General features: G+C 38.4%; 1 protein-coding gene across 2 annotated transcripts; it reads right to left on the bottom strand.

Moving 5' to 3' along the window:
* Nucleotides 1-1,775: 1,775 nt before the first annotated feature.
* Nucleotides 1,776-18,249, bottom strand: LOC143285388 (GMP reductase 2-like). Of its 2 annotated transcripts, XR_013055686.1 has the most exons (8): nt 18,118-18,249; nt 14,076-14,195; nt 11,735-11,818; nt 9,821-9,994; nt 8,825-9,013; nt 7,148-7,350; nt 4,151-5,975; nt 1,776-4,091 (listed from the first exon to the last, which is right to left on the bottom strand). XR_013055686.1 is itself a non-coding variant. In XM_076592633.1 (7 exons), exons 1-7 carry the CDS (start codon nt 18,202-18,204, stop codon nt 5,777-5,779), a joined length of 1,056 nt encoding a protein of 351 aa, XP_076448748.1. In that variant the 5' UTR covers nt 18,205-18,249; the 3' UTR covers nt 1,776-5,776. The 2 variants fall into 2 exon arrangements, 1 of the variants encoding a protein (XP_076448748.1); XM_076592633.1 differs by having other exon boundaries at nt 1,776-5,975.
* Between the last annotated feature and the right edge of the window lie 75 nt (nt 18,250-18,324).

Below are 18,324 nucleotides of genomic sequence, written 5' to 3'. Positions count from 1 at the left end.
TCCAGATGTCTGCGACAGTATGAATATGTGCTTGTTTCAGTTTTTCTGTGTATATTGTCGAGATGTTGTGTGGAGAGGAGGGAGGGAGAGTGAGACTTTTTCTTCTTTTTTTTCTTTTTCTTTTTTTTTTTTTTTTTGAGCATTGTGATTTGACTTGCATATTATTTGGACATTGTCATGTATGTGATTTGTAAGTATTCATTCTTGGTTTTGAGTAATTGTGATATGGTTTTTGTAAGTGGTGTGATGTTTGTGTTGTGATATGAGATTTTAGCATTTGGGTATTGTGATGCTTTATATGTATGCTGGGTGTTGTGATGAAGGTTTTGTGAGCAAATATACACAAATTACTGTCTGTGTTTTGCTGAATGTCTATGCAGGGTTATGTTTGTTAGTTGTCATTTAGTGTTTAAATTCATGCATCACTCATTGATTTTTTACAGTGTACACTGCAATTGAGTATGTTCTCAAATAGAAAGGAGCTTTTGTACTGTGTGGTGTCTGTTAATTTCTTAGTCGGGCTGATCTGAGTGAGCTCTTTGTCACTGAAGTGTCTTGGGCACGGTAGATCAATTATGTCCACTCTGTTATGGTTTCACACACTGACAACAAATTTGAAGTGGTAGTCTGTCCAATGACCCATTGGAAGTCACACACACATCCACACACACACACACACGCACATGCACATGCACACATGCATGCACACACACAGGCATGCACGCACACATGCACACACAAGCACAAGCACACGTATACACACACAAATACATATACACACGCACAAGCATGTACGCACGCACCCACATACACCTTTGTTTTCTCACCCCTGTTGATCACAGAAAAGGTTTTCTGTTCCTGTGATTCACTGAACAAGAACAACTAGTGCAATACCTGTTTAACTTGTCTTTTTGTTTTAACTGGCTTTAAAATATGTACTGCTAAAAAGCAGGTTCAGTCTATGTGTGTCCAGAGCATATTTTGTGCTTATTTATTTATCAGGATGTCTTGCAACAGTACATATTCTTGACACCTATTTTTGGTGTGATCGTATTTGTGATGTGATATTGTATTGGTGTACATAGAATTTTTTCTTATGTCCACAGGTGCTGTTGTGTGCTATTATACTATACATGACTGTATGTGTATTGTTTCATGTGATGCACTTAGAGCCCATTAAATTGGGAGTTTGTGCCATATGAATACTATATATCAATATAATTACGATAAGTACTATTATCACTCATCATGCAGTCCCTCATCTTAGAAGTTATCAGCAGGACATGAGGGCCAGAGACAAGATGACCTCCTCCAAACTGTTCAGTTGGCAGATGTCAAGAGAAGATCAGGGAAGGTCACCCCCATCCAGTCCTTATGTTGTCAGACCTGTTCTTGCGTTGTCACCCATGTTTCCGTTCTTCCACAGTGCCTTGCCAGGAGGTTCTTGAAAGGGTGTCATGTCTGGTGATGCAACCAAACCAAGCTAGTCTTCATTGTTTGACGGTTTGACAGAATGGGTTCTTGGGGGCCCACAAGTGTCTTGACCAAACTCCTCACTTCTCAAATAGAGACTACTCTGTTCTGGCTTTGCTTTTTGATTTGGGGATGTTTTCAGCCCATGCAAATATAATAAACATATAGATCAATGATCAGAAATAAACAAGTTTTGTCAAGCAAATTTGTGACACAACAAAATGAGAGGCAGACATACAGACCAGACAAAGAGAAAGATTTCAGTCAATGAAGCAATCCAACTCTTTGAACACCATCCAAACTATAGCTTTAATCTTAAAGATTTGATTTTATTTGATAACTAACCACATATTTTCAAACAGTTCAGTCAAACACGCTTGTTAACATCCTTCAATACAGCATGTTCAGTGGCACAGAACCAAGTTCAATCAAACACGCTTGTTAACATTCTTCAATACAACATGTCAGAGGCACAGAACCAATCTGTGACCAATTCACTCCAATGATTTATACAGAGCAGCAGCAGTTTCAGATGAGGCTTATACAAATTCAGAGAAAAATAAAAATAAAAAGTACTTGATTAAAAACCTAATAATACTACCAAGAAATAACGAAATAAAAATATGTTTTAAACAACAGCACCTATCACAAAATGCAGGGAAATAATGTGGCCAAGCTTCTAAATATCTTGTTTGAAGCAATATTCCCCAATTCATGAAACTGATATCTAAAAAAAAACAAGAACACTTCATGCCACATTTAATACACACCAGCCTCAAGCCAATTCCTTTCCATTGTATAACATGAGGTAAGACTAGACTTTTTCAGTTAAATTTCAGACATTAACATTTAAAAATCTCTTGACTGGTTTAATGATTCTTTAAAAATGATTTACAATAATACAAAAAAAAAACAACTTCCAAGAAAGCAACAGAGGTGATGTTTGTCCAGTCAACTTTTGGCTTTGTTCCTGTGCCTTATATTCATTCACCTGCATGCAAAATGATCAGGTGCTAAACAGCACAAAGTTTCGTGCCCTAGTTAGAGCCAAAGTCACTGTTCATTTCCAATACAATCAAATTGACAGGCAGTCTGCTTTGAAGATGACAATCAATAGCAGCAAAAAACAACCGTCCATCCTTGAATTTAAGTAGTGTGTTTTGCTATAAAAAACTATAAAAAAAACTATAAAAAAAAAACCATACTCTCAGTTCTCATTTTCTTTGCATTTTCAAAAACAATACTCACCATAATTTAGTTAACTGGACATCAGTCATTTAAATATTATCTACTGTCTATCAGACTAGTTTGCTGTCTATTGGATTAGTTTAGGTAGAAGAAACTTGTTTAGATATAAGAAACTATCTTTACAGCAGTACAATGCGCTCTGTCTAAAATCCTACTTCAGCTACTTAGCTGATTTCGAGAGAATATCAATTATCATGTGTTGAAGTTCTTAAATCACAGCAAAATTATGAGTTCACATGAAAGTGAAAATATTTGTTATAAATAAAAGCAATGCCTCAGAGTCAAGCAGCAAGAATTTGATAAAAGCACCAAACTCAAAATACTCATAATCAACCTGGTAACTTCAAGTTTGAATGACAATTTTGCTTGGGTTATCATGAATCAGTAAAGCTACTAAATAAACAATGAAATACTGATTGTTTCAGCATCATTATGCTTCTCAAACGTTGACTGATATTGTTATTGTGATAGGAGAAGATAAATGTGATGCTTTAATATCAGATCTATAAATTCTTTACAAGTAACTGATACAATATGAAACAATACACTGTAGAACAAAGTACTAAACAAAACAGTACAGTAGCATACTGTATCTCTTGCAATAAACTGAAACACAATGTAGTACAGTACAATACTGTGCAATATTTGACCCGGTACTGATTGATACAGTATATCATAGCGCAGTACAATATAACAAAACAATACCACACGGTTCTCAGACAGTGTGCTCAGAGATATTCCTTAAAAAATATCAAACCAATATTTTCATTCTTGAACTATCTTAACACTTTAAGTGGAGTGATGGCCTAGAGGTAACGCATCTGCCTTGGAAGCGAGAGAATCTGAGTGCGCTGGTTCGAATCACGGTTCAGCCGCCGATATTTTCTCCCCCTCCACTAGATCTTGAGTGATGGTCTGGACGCTAGTCATTTGGATGAGACGATAAACCGAGGTCCCGTGTGCAGCATGCATTTAGCGCACGTAAAAGAACCCACGGCAACAAAAGAGTTGTTCCTGGCAAAATTCTGCAGAAAAATCCACTTCGATAGGAAAAACAAATAAAACTACACGCAGGAAAAAATACAAAAAAAAATGGGTGGCGCTGTAGTGTAGCGACGCGCTCTCCCTGGGGAGAGCAGCCCGAATTTCACACAGAGAAATCTGTTGTGATAAAAAAAAAAAGAAAAGAAATACGAAATACTTTCACACAGTGGACTGCAAAATTTTGGCAACTGATTATGTCGCGTTTACTTTTCACCAGTCATCACTGTCCCCTTTCAATCAGTCTTTATTGTGAACAACCAACCAAGCTGGCAATCAATACACTTAATGATATTATTTATAAAGTTTATAATGAAGCCTTTACACACCTATATCAGAATTAATGCATAATAATGTAAACTTCTCTGTGCTTGTAGCCTTTACACACCTATATCAGAATTAATGCATAATAATGTAAACTTCTCTGTGCTTGTATACAATACAGGCACATGATATAAAACATCATTCCAGAAAAAAAACCTGTAATACAAGAAAACACCACTCTGTAACTGATCCACTGTGTGTGTGTGTGTGTGTGTGTGTTTGGTCACATTTTGGTGTGTATGTATCATTAACGTAATGTGTTATGTAAACAAAATTGTTTTTGTAAAGCACCTGGAGCAGATTTCTGGATAGTGTGCTATATAAGTATCCATTATTATTAATACTATTATCATTATTATTATTAACCAAAATGATAAACTTCGTCACTCTCTCATCAAATGTAAAGTCACATTCAACTTCACTCAGGAAAAGATAATTCCATGCACAATCTGTAATCACACTGTTCACAGAACCTACCACATTTTCACTTTGTAGAATGTGTAGAAAGTTTTCCAGATCTAAAATACTGAAGCAAACTGAACAAATCTATAAATTAAAGAAAACTGAACAAAAAAATAAGCAAACTCAATTAATAGTGCTGTAATGCCCCTATTCTTAAAGAAAAAATACTGTGACTAGCAATTTCCTGTTAAAATATATTTCAAAGCACTAAGACAAAGCTTTCAATAAACGAAGCTTTCTGAACTGTATGTGTAAGTTAAGCAAATTCTGTATAACACACTGATTAATCTCCATGCAATGGCAAAAACCAATAAACACAAAAATCAAACAAAAAAGGAAATATTTATTTAATCTGTAGGTATGTACACACATAAAAATAATTAATTTAAAAATTAAAATCACTTCCCTGTCACAAAACCTGTTTCAGATTAACAGAGAGACCTTCCAAGTGAGATCTTGACTCCATCGAACAACACATCACCATCAAGCCAAAAACAAAACAACAGAAGGGAACAACAACGTGAAGAATCCCAGGGGGAAAAAACAGCACCACAGCACACTGATCTGGAACGGAAGGAAGGAAGGAAGGAAGGAACGAAAAAAGGAAGGAAAGAAAAGCACAGCACTGGAAACGATAGCACAGAAAGAGCAAGCAAACAAGAATGGGGCAAATCACTCTGGATATGTAAACATACACACAATACCAAATCACTAATCTCAAAAGCATATGGGGTACCAAATGTAAAAGCATCAATTACTTCAGACTGAAAAGATCTCTTTCTGGGTCTACTGGAGAGTGCTATCCAGGATGGATACAATGCACAGTTCCTTTTTCTTTGTGGCTGTGCTGTTGTGGGCAAACTTGCACCCAATTTAACCTTCAGAATAGACTGAAAAATCCCTTTTTGCTTCATAGAAACTTCTTTCTCAAATGACAAACACTGATTTTTTTTTTTTTTTATTTTTTTAAGGAAATATCCTCACCTGAAAAGATAATGGAAATATACCCCTACAGACACAGTTAAAAACAACAACAACAAAAAAACTAATCCTCTTTCCTTTTGTCAAGATGCTTTTTGATCTTTATAATCCTCATAAGAAGTAGATCAGTTTTGATAAATAATATTCAGTTAATTAACACTCATAATACTTCTACATTTGGGGGACCATATGAAGAAAAACGACCAGGGAGCACATGGGAAAGACAGTCCAATGTCGTCCCTGTTCTTCAGTCACGGGTGGTGTTGGGAGTGAACACTTCGTTCAGCTGCTGGGTCACTCGGATGAAGGTCGTGCGACGGCTGAGCTCCTTCAGCTTGGAGGCCCCCACATAAGTACACGTGGAACGGATGCCTCCCAAAATGTCCTGAATCGTCTTCTCAACATCCCCTCTGTACTCGATTTGAACAGTCTTGCCCTCGGAAGCCCTGACGATGAGAGGAAGACAAGAGATTCAGTTAACAACAATAGCACTGGATTTACTGCTTGCTCTCAGTTCAATATACTCACACACACACACACACACACACACACACACAACCTCTTTCTCTACCCCTCCCTCTCTTCTTCTTTCTCAAGTTTAAGAATAGCATTACATTTATCACTTGCTGACAGTTCAATTTTCACACATATTCACACTCCCCCCCTCACTCTCTTTCTCTCACACAGAAAAACAAACACACAAACAGGAAAAAAAACAACAACAGGATTTATCGCTTGTGCAGTTTTTCTATACTAACACATCCTCTCTCTTGGTCAACTCCCCTCCCCACTCTCTCCTTTCTCTCAATGAGAAAGATAATCATCATACACAAACTGAAAATGAAATAAAGGTTCAAACACAGGAAGACAGAATGTAAAGATTTATAACAGAATTGCTGAAGAAAATCTTTGTGGGTGCAAACACATGACATATTCTCAACCTTTTTTCTTTTCATAAATAATACTGTCATTGCAACTATATGATCAATGTTTCAGAAGACATGATATATATAATCTGTTCACATTTGTCACTGTCACACTCGCAGCAATTAAAACAATAAAGGAAGAAAAAAAAGAAGAAAATGGAAAACTGAAAGACAAAGCATGAGACAAGAAGAAACAAACAGTAGATAGGAAGCTGGTATATATCATAAAAATAATCTAAAAGAACAAGGAACTGTATATGTATACATGTATGTATGACAGTGAGTCGTATCCGACTGTAACCACCAGAACAGAGGAGGCAACTGCTGTCCTGACTATCTAGGCTAGACTTTGATTAGAGAATGTCTTGCACAGGTTATATCCCCCCTCTCTAAGCCGAGAGGCTTTCAGGACAGTCAGCACTGAAATGGTCCATAAAGGCCAACTGGCCCCCAAGGCTGCAGTACTGAAAGCCAGGGCTATCTTGCTTCCTGGTATGAAAGTCATAGTCCTTCACAAAGACTAAGCTGTAAATGAATTCCCACTTTTGTGGAGAAGCCATTGATCATATAGCTTTCACTTTGCTGCTGGCCAAACTGTAAACTTATGTCTGCCTATGATACAAGCTAATTGTTACTGTGTACACCAAGAAACAAACGTCAAAACCCCATGAAACAACACACCACTCACTCACCGATACTCAGCCACACCCCCAGCATGCTTCTCCATGGCTGTGGCAGAACTCATCCCATAGAACAACTTAAACTTCTTGCCGTTCTTCTCAATGATCTCTCCTCCCGACTCCGTGTGGCCGGCAAACATGCCTCCAAGCATGACAAAGTCTGCCCCCGCCCCAAACGCTTTGGACACATCCCCCGGGCATGTGCAGCCTCCGTCCTGTGAGGCAGAAAATGAAGATAAGAACTGTTAGATTTGTTTCCCTTTGCACTCTTTGGTGGGTTTAGGGATCAGAAGTAAGTTTCCTTGCCATTGTCTGATAAATTTGGGATTTGTGGTTGCTGTTCTTTTGTTTTGAGGGGGTGGGGGTTTGAAGGGGGTAATGTTTGTGGACTTTTAGAATTGGAGGTTTGTTTGCTGGCTATGCTGGCTACAGACTGCGGATTAAAGTATTTGCTGGGTTCTATTTGCTGAATGCTATATTGTATACTGGGCATTTCTTGGGAGATTATAGGTACATATATTGGTTAATGGGCATTTCTTAGAGGTTTGTAAGCCTAGAGATTTTGATAGGGGGTTGGGGTAGAGGTTTCGGGAGACATAAAATGAAACAAAATCCCACACTAGATTCATTCCACAGGAATCCAACCAATATGCAATACTGCTTATATTGCTATCAACCGTGGTGGTCTTGTGGAATGGCACACATCTCTGAAATTATAGTTGAAACCAATGTACATACAATGCACTTTAAACTTGGAAACAATACCACACACCAACAAACAGATGGCAACAAAGAAGATTCATACAACAGAATACAAAGATTCATACTTCCACATTTCGAGAAACATCCAAGCCACTCAAAAGGTCCAATATACTGTTATGGCAACAGAATTCATACCTGTTCACTTCCACCACAATACAAGGTGATGGTATGTAAAAAGCTGCATCAAACATAAACCTTTACACACTAAAATGATACAGCAGCAAACTAGATAGTTACCTGCACCTTCCACCTGCAGATTACAGTGTAAAAAGAAAATAATAAAAATAATCAGCTATCTTCCACACTATATTTGCACGCTACATCTTAAAACACTCTGCACCTTAACCCTTATACCGCCAGCTATGTTCAAGCTGCTAACAGCTGCTAGCTGGCTAAGTCAGCTGCACGGTACAGCTGAAAACCAGCTGTGCAGCAGAGCTGCCAGTGTCACTCACCAGTACGCTGCCATGTGGCACAAACTCTTCTCCACTGTCGCTATCAGAAGCAAAATCATTTTCCGCTGACTGACTTTCAATGAGACTTGAAGCTTGCTGTCCCCTATATTGTGGTCTAGAGCGAGACTGCTGGTTACAATCTGAACTGGTTGAAGAACTCGCCTTCGTTCAAACTAAGTCTAAAGAAGCCGCTGAAAATCCCTCCAAACCACACAAGAGTTGGTTCAACAATGAGAAAGATTTTTCCAGTACATGTAGCAGGAAGTGCTGGTGTTATTTATTGAAGAGCAGCTCACATTGTTAACTCTAGTGTTCAAGTTGCCGATCAGTGCCAGAAGCTTTCTCTCTACAAGTCGCCATGCAGCGACTGTGGTGTTCTTGTTGCAAGTCGCCGAGTGGGGACTAAAGCAACCAAAGGGTCAACACATAAACTATATCAACAACAACCTTGCACACCAAAAACCCAACGTACCGAGATTATGTGGCCACCTAGACCATGAGCAGCATCGGCACATTCCAGAACGGCGCTGAGCTGAGGGTACCCAACACCTGTCTTCTTGCGGGTGGTGCAGACTGAGCCGGGGCCAATTCCTACCTTGATGATGTCTGCCCCCGACAAAATGAGCTCTTCCACCATCTCCCCTGTCACCACGTTACCTGCCTGCAGACAGGACACACACAAGTCATCAACTGATCACCTACCTGTCTGGGTAATCATCAAGTCATGTCTGAAACATCCAAACCAAAAAATACTCGAATCACAAAAAAATCTATCCCTACCCCATCCCCATAAAAAAAAAAATTACAAGAACTCCAACTGATCAGTTACCTGTGCTGGTAATTCACAAAATAAGAAATCAGCTGACTAATTATTTGTAAAGCAACCCATGGGGAAAAAAATAAACAAAAAAAACACCCATTGTTCGGTGGTAATGATGAGAGTTGACCAGACCATAAGAACTCCTTTCAGGCTTCAGAATATATGCTCTCAACTACATGGGAAATCAATGCTGGAGGTAATGTTGGAAAAAAAAATGTTAACTGGCCCTATTATCTTTGTGCATATTGGCTAGCAGGTAAATTAAAGTACAGAACCTTCTTTTGAAGGGGAAAAAAGCACAAAAATCCCTGTGTGTATGTATCACCAAAAGTGACATTTCACATAGCAGAAATACTTGCTTTTCACTCAGTACATTTTTCTTTTTTCTTAATTTACAGACCAAATAAACCACAGAGGGAGAAATACTCTTTATAGCAACACGTTTACGTTTATCAATGTATGGTGCATATCTGAATGGAAAAATGCATTTGTATGCATTATGATGCATTCCTATCACAAGAATAATAAACTTTTAAACGTTTATTCAGTTTTAAAGACATTCATTCACTGCCCACCAGTACGTCCAAAAGATTGTCCCTGCACGAACACACAAACCAGAACAGAACAGCGCTTTCATCTGGCACTCACCATGATGGTATGCTGGGGGTACCTCTTGCGGACGTCACGCACAAACTGCACAAAGTGCTCTGAGTACCCATTGGCAACGTCGATGCAGATGTAGCTTACTTCTGGCACAGCATCCAGAATCTTGCTCAGTTTGGACAGGTCTCCGTCCCCAATTCCAGAACTGGCAGCCACGTGCTACACACCAGAGAACATAAGGCGTGTGTGTGTGTGTGTGTGTGTGTGTGTGTGTGAGAGAGAGAGAGAGAGAGAGAGACAGAGACAGAGAGACACAGACACAGAGAGAGACACAGACAGAGACAGAGAGAAAATGAATATGTGTGTGATAGACTGACTTTTAAAAAAAAAGAGAGAGAAAAAAAAGACAGTGAAAAAAAAAAAAGAAAGTAAAACAAAAGCACAAATTACAGTATGATTTACACATTGTGAACACTGACAAAAACAAAAACAAAACAAAATGTGTACTGTAAGCCTTCATGTAACAATTCCCCATGTACTGAGGCTTATCTGTAACAAACAGAAGCGTAAGCCTACACGTAATTGTTCCCTTGATCTGTCTGTATCCTGAACAAGCCTGTGAGCTGTGCCAGCTGCTAAGCCCCAATGTGACAAACTGTGTCAGGACAAAGCAGACCTGTGTTGTTCACCACACTCAAATTCATCATTTCACTTTTCTTCAAGAGAGAGAAAGAAGAGAGACAGAGACAGACGGTGACACAGAGAGAGACAAACAACACTGAAATAGCCTGACATTTATGAAAGGAGGAAAGAGGTCATGGAGATAATGGGGTGATCGTTTAACAAAAGAGAGAGTACTCCAAGCTCTACACTGATATATTCCATGCCCTAATGATATGCGACATTCAATAAAAAGAAGAATACTGACTAAAACAATAAGTCAAAACTAAAAAAGAATTGAAAATTTATCACAGAACCTTTAACTTATAGTAAGCTGCATCTTGACTATTCATTTTAATCACTGTGCCCGGTGCTGTAAGGAAATAACAATGCAGAGATCTGCAGAAAAAAACAGAATATGTAACTGTGTATTTTTCATTTGGTTTTCTCTTTGAACAACAGTGGGTAATATTTCTTTTATACATTTTCTATTATAAAACTATTCAAAGGTATATGCTTTGGCAACATATCTTTGCAAGTGATAAAACTGATATTTCCTGATTTGTGCTAAGCAAGCCAAAAATATCTTCGTTTTTTGCTAATTTTGCTTTAAAAACAAGATACTTTTTCCAAATGTCATCACAAATCTTGCAGTAAAACAAGAAATGTAACTCCTCCTCCAGCAAATAAACTGGACACTGGACAAAGGGAGAGTGTGAAACCAACATTTACATACATAGGCTTATACTGTTATAGCATTTAGCCCAAATGCTCTCAATGGAAATCTGGTGACTTATTCTGTGCCTCTTGTCAGAGATGTAATATATTTTTGTTTCAAACATACTAGTCTTAAAACTGTAAAACCAAAACAAATTGTATTTTTCAGTGTTGTCCGTTAAATTGCACTTTCAGTGTTAATTTTTTGCAATTGTGAAGACATATGAGAAAGAGACAAAGAGAGAGAGAGAGAGAAAGGGTTAACGAAGAAATTAACAGTTGAAGGGAGAAGAGGTGTGAAAACAGACCTAAATGCAAAGAGAGTGATATAATGAAGAGGAGAGAGAGGTGGGAAAGACATACACACATCACCACAACATACGCACACAAACGTATCTAAATTATGAAAAGTGTTTTAATGCTAAACAAACCAGTTCTCGAAACAAATGCTCACACAGACATAATTATGCATATACACACACCCACAAATTGTACAAACATACAAACCACAGCCTGTCCTTCTTGAGATTTGATCCTGCACATTAATTTTATATGGAAAATTTATCCATCAAAATTTTGTACCTTGACGGTATCCTTATTCTTGGCAGCAAATTCTTTCCAGGCATCAACAGAATAGTGCTTGTGGATGGTGGTGAACATCTGAAACTGTAACACACAACATCATTTTATTTTTCACCAATGCCATATGCCGCCAGCAATTTTACATGCCAAACATTGTGTCTTGTAACTCTTGCTTTGTGTGAAGGAAAAAATCTTGCTGTGCACTGTGGGTAAGTAGAAACCTATGCTGTACCCTGTATTACATGAACGAAAAAGATTTTTGCTGTGCCTCGAGGATGCTCAGTAACCCATGGTGTAACTGGAAATGAAAACCCATTGTCTTCACACACATACCTACTCTCATCCTGCACTTCTCTCCTCTCTCACATTAACTTATTATTTAAAGTCTAATAAGTAATATTGCCAGAGATGAATAGACTCATACTGTGTTTGTAAATGATGGCCCCTTGCCATGAACAGCAAGCCAAGCTCTTAGTGGGGGAAAGAATGCAGTGTGTATCCACACTTGTGGATATATATCCTTAAGTATGTCAACAGAGAGAGAGGGAGAGAGAGGTCTCAAATACTTTTGAATCCGTTAACAATGACCTGGTACATCTATCACTACAGTATGCATGTTCCCTCAGATGCACTGTACACACATATATATGCCCCTACATCTATACCTGTATACAGGCATATTTCCTAAATGGATGAATAAAGATGCATTGTATTGTATTGTATTGTATTGTATTGTATCATATTGCACTGCCTTGCCTTGCCTTGCCTTGCACTGCATTGCATTGTATTGTATTGTATTGTATTGTACTGTACTGTATTGTATTGTATTGTATTGTATTGTACTGTACTGTATTGTACTGTACTGTAACTTATATTTGTATATGCTTTCACAGACATTGTAATGCACTGTACCATATATTTGTACATACTTTCAATCATGGATGTACACAGACACCAGCATGGACACACAAACTCCCATGAATATAATACTAATTTACCAAACACTTATACAGGTATACATACGTAAGTTAATACCATGAAGTGCTGGACTTGAAAGGAACAGATAGTCACACATAAAAAATAACCACCTAGACAAAGGTACTTAGCAAATACCCAAATCAAATGAACAAAAATGGAACATATGGCTCACAGTCACACACATGATCAATACAATTTGTGTATGCATATCAATAACTTTGGACAAAAAAAATATACAGGGTTTAGCGTATCTACTTTAATAAGTTACCTTTATTTCTACCCCTTATTCTCTTTCTTTTCTCTCTCTCTCTCTTTTTCTTCTAAATTTAGAACCTGCAGAACTGCCGGTGCCCATACAACTGTCTCACTAATCATGCAGCAGCTGTGGTCAAATTTAATCTATTTTATCAGAGAGCGTGTGGGAGTGTGAACAGGTGTGGGGATGAGCACACATGAGTGCGGGCATCTGTGCTCGTGGTAGACAATACAATAATCAATATATATATTTGTATCTGAAAAATAACTGGGCATTTTTACATTATTTTCCATGTGACTCACTGTCAAAAACATAATGAATACATTTTAAACACATATTCACAAAGGAAGCCCCCCCTCCCCTACCAAAAAAGAAAGGAATGAAGTACATATGAAATATAAACTTTTTTTTTCCTACTTTGACTCTACAAAACTGTCAGTGACCACACAACTGCCACACTATTCATGCTACAGCTGTGGTAAAATGTATTTTATGTGTGAGAATGTGAGTATACATGTTTACAGATGTAATATGTGTAGTACCCATCAGTGCAGGCATCTGTGCTCTTGCTGAACCAAAAGAAAAAAACAAAAACAAAACTCAATATATTCGTTTACACTATGAGACTATCAATATGATTTTTATTTCATTTTACACTGAAGATGTTAACTACTTGGCTATTTTCAAGTTTCTTCACTGAATATCTAAACGAATGACAGGGATTTACAGGCATATAAATGGTGTTCATGCTGATCAGATCATACTGCTTATAGTTATATTAAGGCCCAGCCGAACACAAAGGTAATAATGTTCATGTGTGTGTGTGTGTGTGTGTGTGTGTGTGTGTGTGTTCTGTAATTTTCCTGCTTTTTCATAATTCTGTCTTCGGCAGAAAATCATTTTCACATTTGCAGAAATCTGCATTTTCATGGACAACTCCAAAGCCTGGAGCATGTGCCTGTGCATGCACATGAGTTTTACACATAAGTGTATGGTTCTGTCCCATTTTTGTCTTCTTACATTTCCAAAAGTAACTGCGCACGAGCACTTGTACAGATCTACTAAAAGATACCTGTAATGTATTCACATTATTCCAACTTTACATACCCGTGACATCTCCTTAGCTATCTCAAACGTGCCCACAGTGTCCATGTTGGCCGCCATGACAGGAATGCCCACATAGGATTTCCCTGAGTTCCGGAATGTGAAGGACCTGGTGAGGTCAACCTGCACATGCAGAAGGGACATGAACATCAGAACAAGACAGAGGGAACCCAGTTTCAGTTTCTCAAGGACGCGTCACTGTGTGCGGACAAATCTACATATGCTGTATTAAATCTGCTAGGCAAATGCCTGACCAGCAGCATAACCCAGGCCTTGAGCACATGCATGTATATTTGTGTACTTGTCAGACTCAGAGACTGTATTTCTCCTACAGAAGTTTACCAGACAACCCTTGTATTGCCATGGGTACTTTTTTCACTGTGCCAAGTAAGTGCTGCACACAGAATCTCAGTTTGTCATCTCATCCGAATGACTAGACGCTCGGTTTGATTTCCCAGTGACACTTGGAATAAATGGCAAGATCAGGATTCGAAAGCAGACTTATTGGCAGATAAGTGTCTTAACCATTCTGCCACCTTTCACTTTAGCATCCCAGTATATTTTTGTCTGTGCATGTGCTCAGAGGTATACATCTTCAAAGGCAAGCCAGAAAAGGGAACAAAGGATATGAAGAGAAAGATGAAAACTAAAAAGAGAAGAATGGTGTCAGGGCACTCAGCCTCCAGTGACCTACATGCACTTACAAACTATATAGGAGCATATCACTTTATTTTTGGTGACACAGCATACAAACAGTACAATGAATGCACACAAAAAATGTAAACCTCTGAGCGCATGCGCTGAGACTTACGTGCGCATAATGGGATTGTTAGTCCATGATTTCATGCAATCCCACAATTTCTCTCAAAGTGAGAGAAAGTGATTGTGAGAAAGTGTTGTTTCTCTCCCACATTTTCTCTCAACTGCAAGAAAGCATGGGGGGAGCCATACGCTTTTCTCACAGTATGTGAGAAAGCCGAGGATGTCCTCATCTTTTTATCAAAAGCATTTCCTTTGTCATGGTTAGTTTCTTGTCTTAAATCAACACAATTTTTTAGAGAAAACAGAGAGAGAAAAGGAAAAGAGAAAGCAGGGGATGATAACAACAACAATCATTTTAATGATGGTGACATTTGTGAAGACAGCGAAGGTTATGTCACAATATTGGTTTTAAAAAATGTGTACATGTATGTGCGTGAGCAGGTCAGTGAGTGAGTGAGTGAGTGAGTGTGTGTGTGTGTGTGTGTGTGTGTGTGTGTGTGTGTGTGTGTGTGTGTGTGTGTGTGTGTGTGTGTGTGAGTGAGTGAGTGAGTGTGTGTATGTATGTGTGTGTGTGTGTGTGTGTGTGTGTGTGTGTGTGTGTGTGTGCGAGAGTGTGTGAGTGTATGTGTGCGTGCGCGTGCGAGAGTGACTGGGTGAGTGAGAGAGAGATGTGTGTGCGTGCGAGAGTGAGTGTGTGTGTATGTGTGCGTGCACATGCGAGAGTGAGTGGGTGAGTGAGAGAGAGAGAGAGAGAGAGAGAGAGTGTGTGTGTGTGTGTGTGTGTGTGTATGTGTGTGTTGTTTCCTTTTGTCTGTTTGCTTGGCTGGTTTATTTATTTTTCTTTCACTTTGTTTTGATTATAATATTTTCATGTTCTGGGTGTCTTCTCTGTATCTGAGAATCTATTTTCAATGTAACCTTGCACGTGAAAGGATGCAAACACAAACAGATGAACACATGGATAAACATGAAATGATGTCCTGAACATTCTAAATAAATGTGACAGAATAGGATGTATCACAGCAAACATCAAAACTTAATTTGGTCCCATTTTCACACTCTCTATGAGAGAGTAAAGCATTGTGAAACACCTTTTTATGTCACATTCATGTAGAAAGTTGAATCATTTCAATGTTATTCCAAACATCCCTTTGGAAAGATTTGGTTCAAGTCTAAGTGTATTTCTGATTGAGTCATACACATTGCCTTGATTTTGTTGTTTACCACTGATTCCGATATTGAATTTGAGGTTGATGCATTGGAGTTATCCATCTTATGTGAAATACAATAAATAGATGTCAGTTTTCAGTGTCATCACTGGTGATGTCTCTATCAACACCACTGTCATTATCATAGTCGTCGTTGTTGTCGCCCTCCTTTTATTTTTATTTTTCTCTCATTTTTCTCTAAGATTTGCATTGGGAAAAGACAAGAAACCAACTCCGATGATATAAGTAACTCTTTTGATAAAAATAAGGGGGACTTCCCACGCTTTCTCACACATTGTGATTTGCAACTGAGAGAAAACATGGGAGGGGAACGACCACACTTTCTAGCAGTCCCACGCTTTCTCATAAAGTGAGAGAAATCATGTGGGCACGCCCTACAATTTCTCCCAAAGTGAAAGAAATCAAAGGATAATGAGAAACTGTGGGGTAACAAATTAAGGATGCTTTACATTTAAACTTAGGAGGAAGGGCGAGGGCATTAAATGATTAATCAAACCTAGACCCTCATGCCGTCATGGACACAGTATTGGTAGATAAGCATCTTAACCATTCTGCCATCTTCCTCCTTTAGCCTCTGGCCACAAATATACTGTTCCACAAATTCATACCAGCTGAACCTAAACATAGCCTTGTGTGTGTGTGTGTGTGTGTGTGTGTGTGTGTGTGTGTGTGTGTGAGGAAACCTCTCCAGGGGAAAATGGAAGTGAATCATAACTAACTTTGGGAGTGGAGTTTCTGGATCACAACACACTTTGAATATGAACAGTATGGATCTCTGATTTCAATTTGAACAAGAGAGGCAAGGCCTTCAAGACTCACTTGTGATACACTTTAAAAAAAATCCAAGCTTTTCATGTATTGAGTATAATTTCAAAATGTAATGTTTAAGATGAGTAAGATCAGTTTAAAGCAAATTAAGTCCCCTAGCATTAATTACAGAGAAATTTCCCTTTTTTACATCTGCACCAAAATGTTTGCAAAATAAATCAAACTTCCATGCTTCGCAAAAGAAGTTCCTGTTTGAACAAAAAATGATAATAATGACTGCTCTTGTTGTTGGGTCAGAATATCAGATCAAAGTGCCAAGTTTAGAGAATACAAAAAATATAAATATAACAGTAAATGCAGTTTGCATATAATTAGGTTTTTTTTTCTTTCATTTTTTGTGCCCATCCCAGAGGTGCAAAATTGTTTTGAACAAGATGACTGGAAAGAACTGAATTTTTCCTATTTTTATGCCTAATTTGGTGTCAACTGACAAAGTATTTGCAGAGAAAATGGCAATGTTAAAGTTTACCACGGACACACTAACACACACACACACACACACACAGACAACCGAACACCGGGTTAAAACATAGACTCACTTTGTTTTCACAAGTGAGTCAAAAATAATGTGGTAGTGCCAAGCACATAAAAAGAACACCCATTCATTCAATTGTATCTTGATCACCTCTGTGTGATGCTGTTGGGATGATTCCAAAACAGGAAACTTCTCCAAACTATATGCTGGCTTCTAAGACATCATGCAGTGTGGTATCTTACTGATCTAATGCATGGCTTTATTATCTTTTGTTCTAGTAGTTGTACTTGTAGTAGCTTAGGACAAAGCTGCTGACCACAAACGGTTGTTCTGCGTACCCATTTTATGTCTTCACTGCAATACAGCTCCCCTGCTGTTGGTAGCCCCACTGGGTGTTAAATTCACTCGATGTTTGTTAAGTCATTAATGTGTCATCTGATGAGATTTTAAGTACACTAAAATACACAGCCTGAGTAAAAAAAATTTCAAAAAATAAAGACTGAAGTGAAACAACAGATTAAAATATTGTGCTGCTGTCTGGCTGTGCACATTTACAAATCATACCTATCAGTAAAAAGTAAACAACCGAGGATGTGAACATTATTTTACAGTAGCATTCCCATGTGTCTGGAGACTCGGACTGATGACGACATCCGAACATATCAAATGACATTGACATTGACGACGAATAAGGCAGGTGCCAGAGAACGTTTACCTCGACCCCGTGCAGTTACATTGTAGCTCTACTTACATCAGATCGACTGCGTAGGGTGCTCCGCTTGGGTCGAACCAGTACATCTTTAAAGTCTAGCTTGATGTCGTTGTCGATTCGTGGCATGGTGACAGTGCAAGATGTAGATAACTGATCCTTTAGTGGGCGATGTGCCTCTGTTCGCGCCGAGGTAAGCAACAGGCGGAATCCACGCAGCAGACAACTCAGGGGAGGTCAATCTGATAC

Source organism: Babylonia areolata, chromosome 9, assembly GCF_041734735.1.
Source record: "Babylonia areolata isolate BAREFJ2019XMU chromosome 9, ASM4173473v1, whole genome shotgun sequence".
In the NCBI taxonomy this organism is placed as follows: domain Eukaryota; kingdom Metazoa; phylum Mollusca; class Gastropoda; order Neogastropoda; family Buccinidae; genus Babylonia; species Babylonia areolata.
The sequence above is the reverse complement of the archived record's forward strand: the minus strand, read 5'-3'. Positions and strand labels throughout refer to the sequence as shown.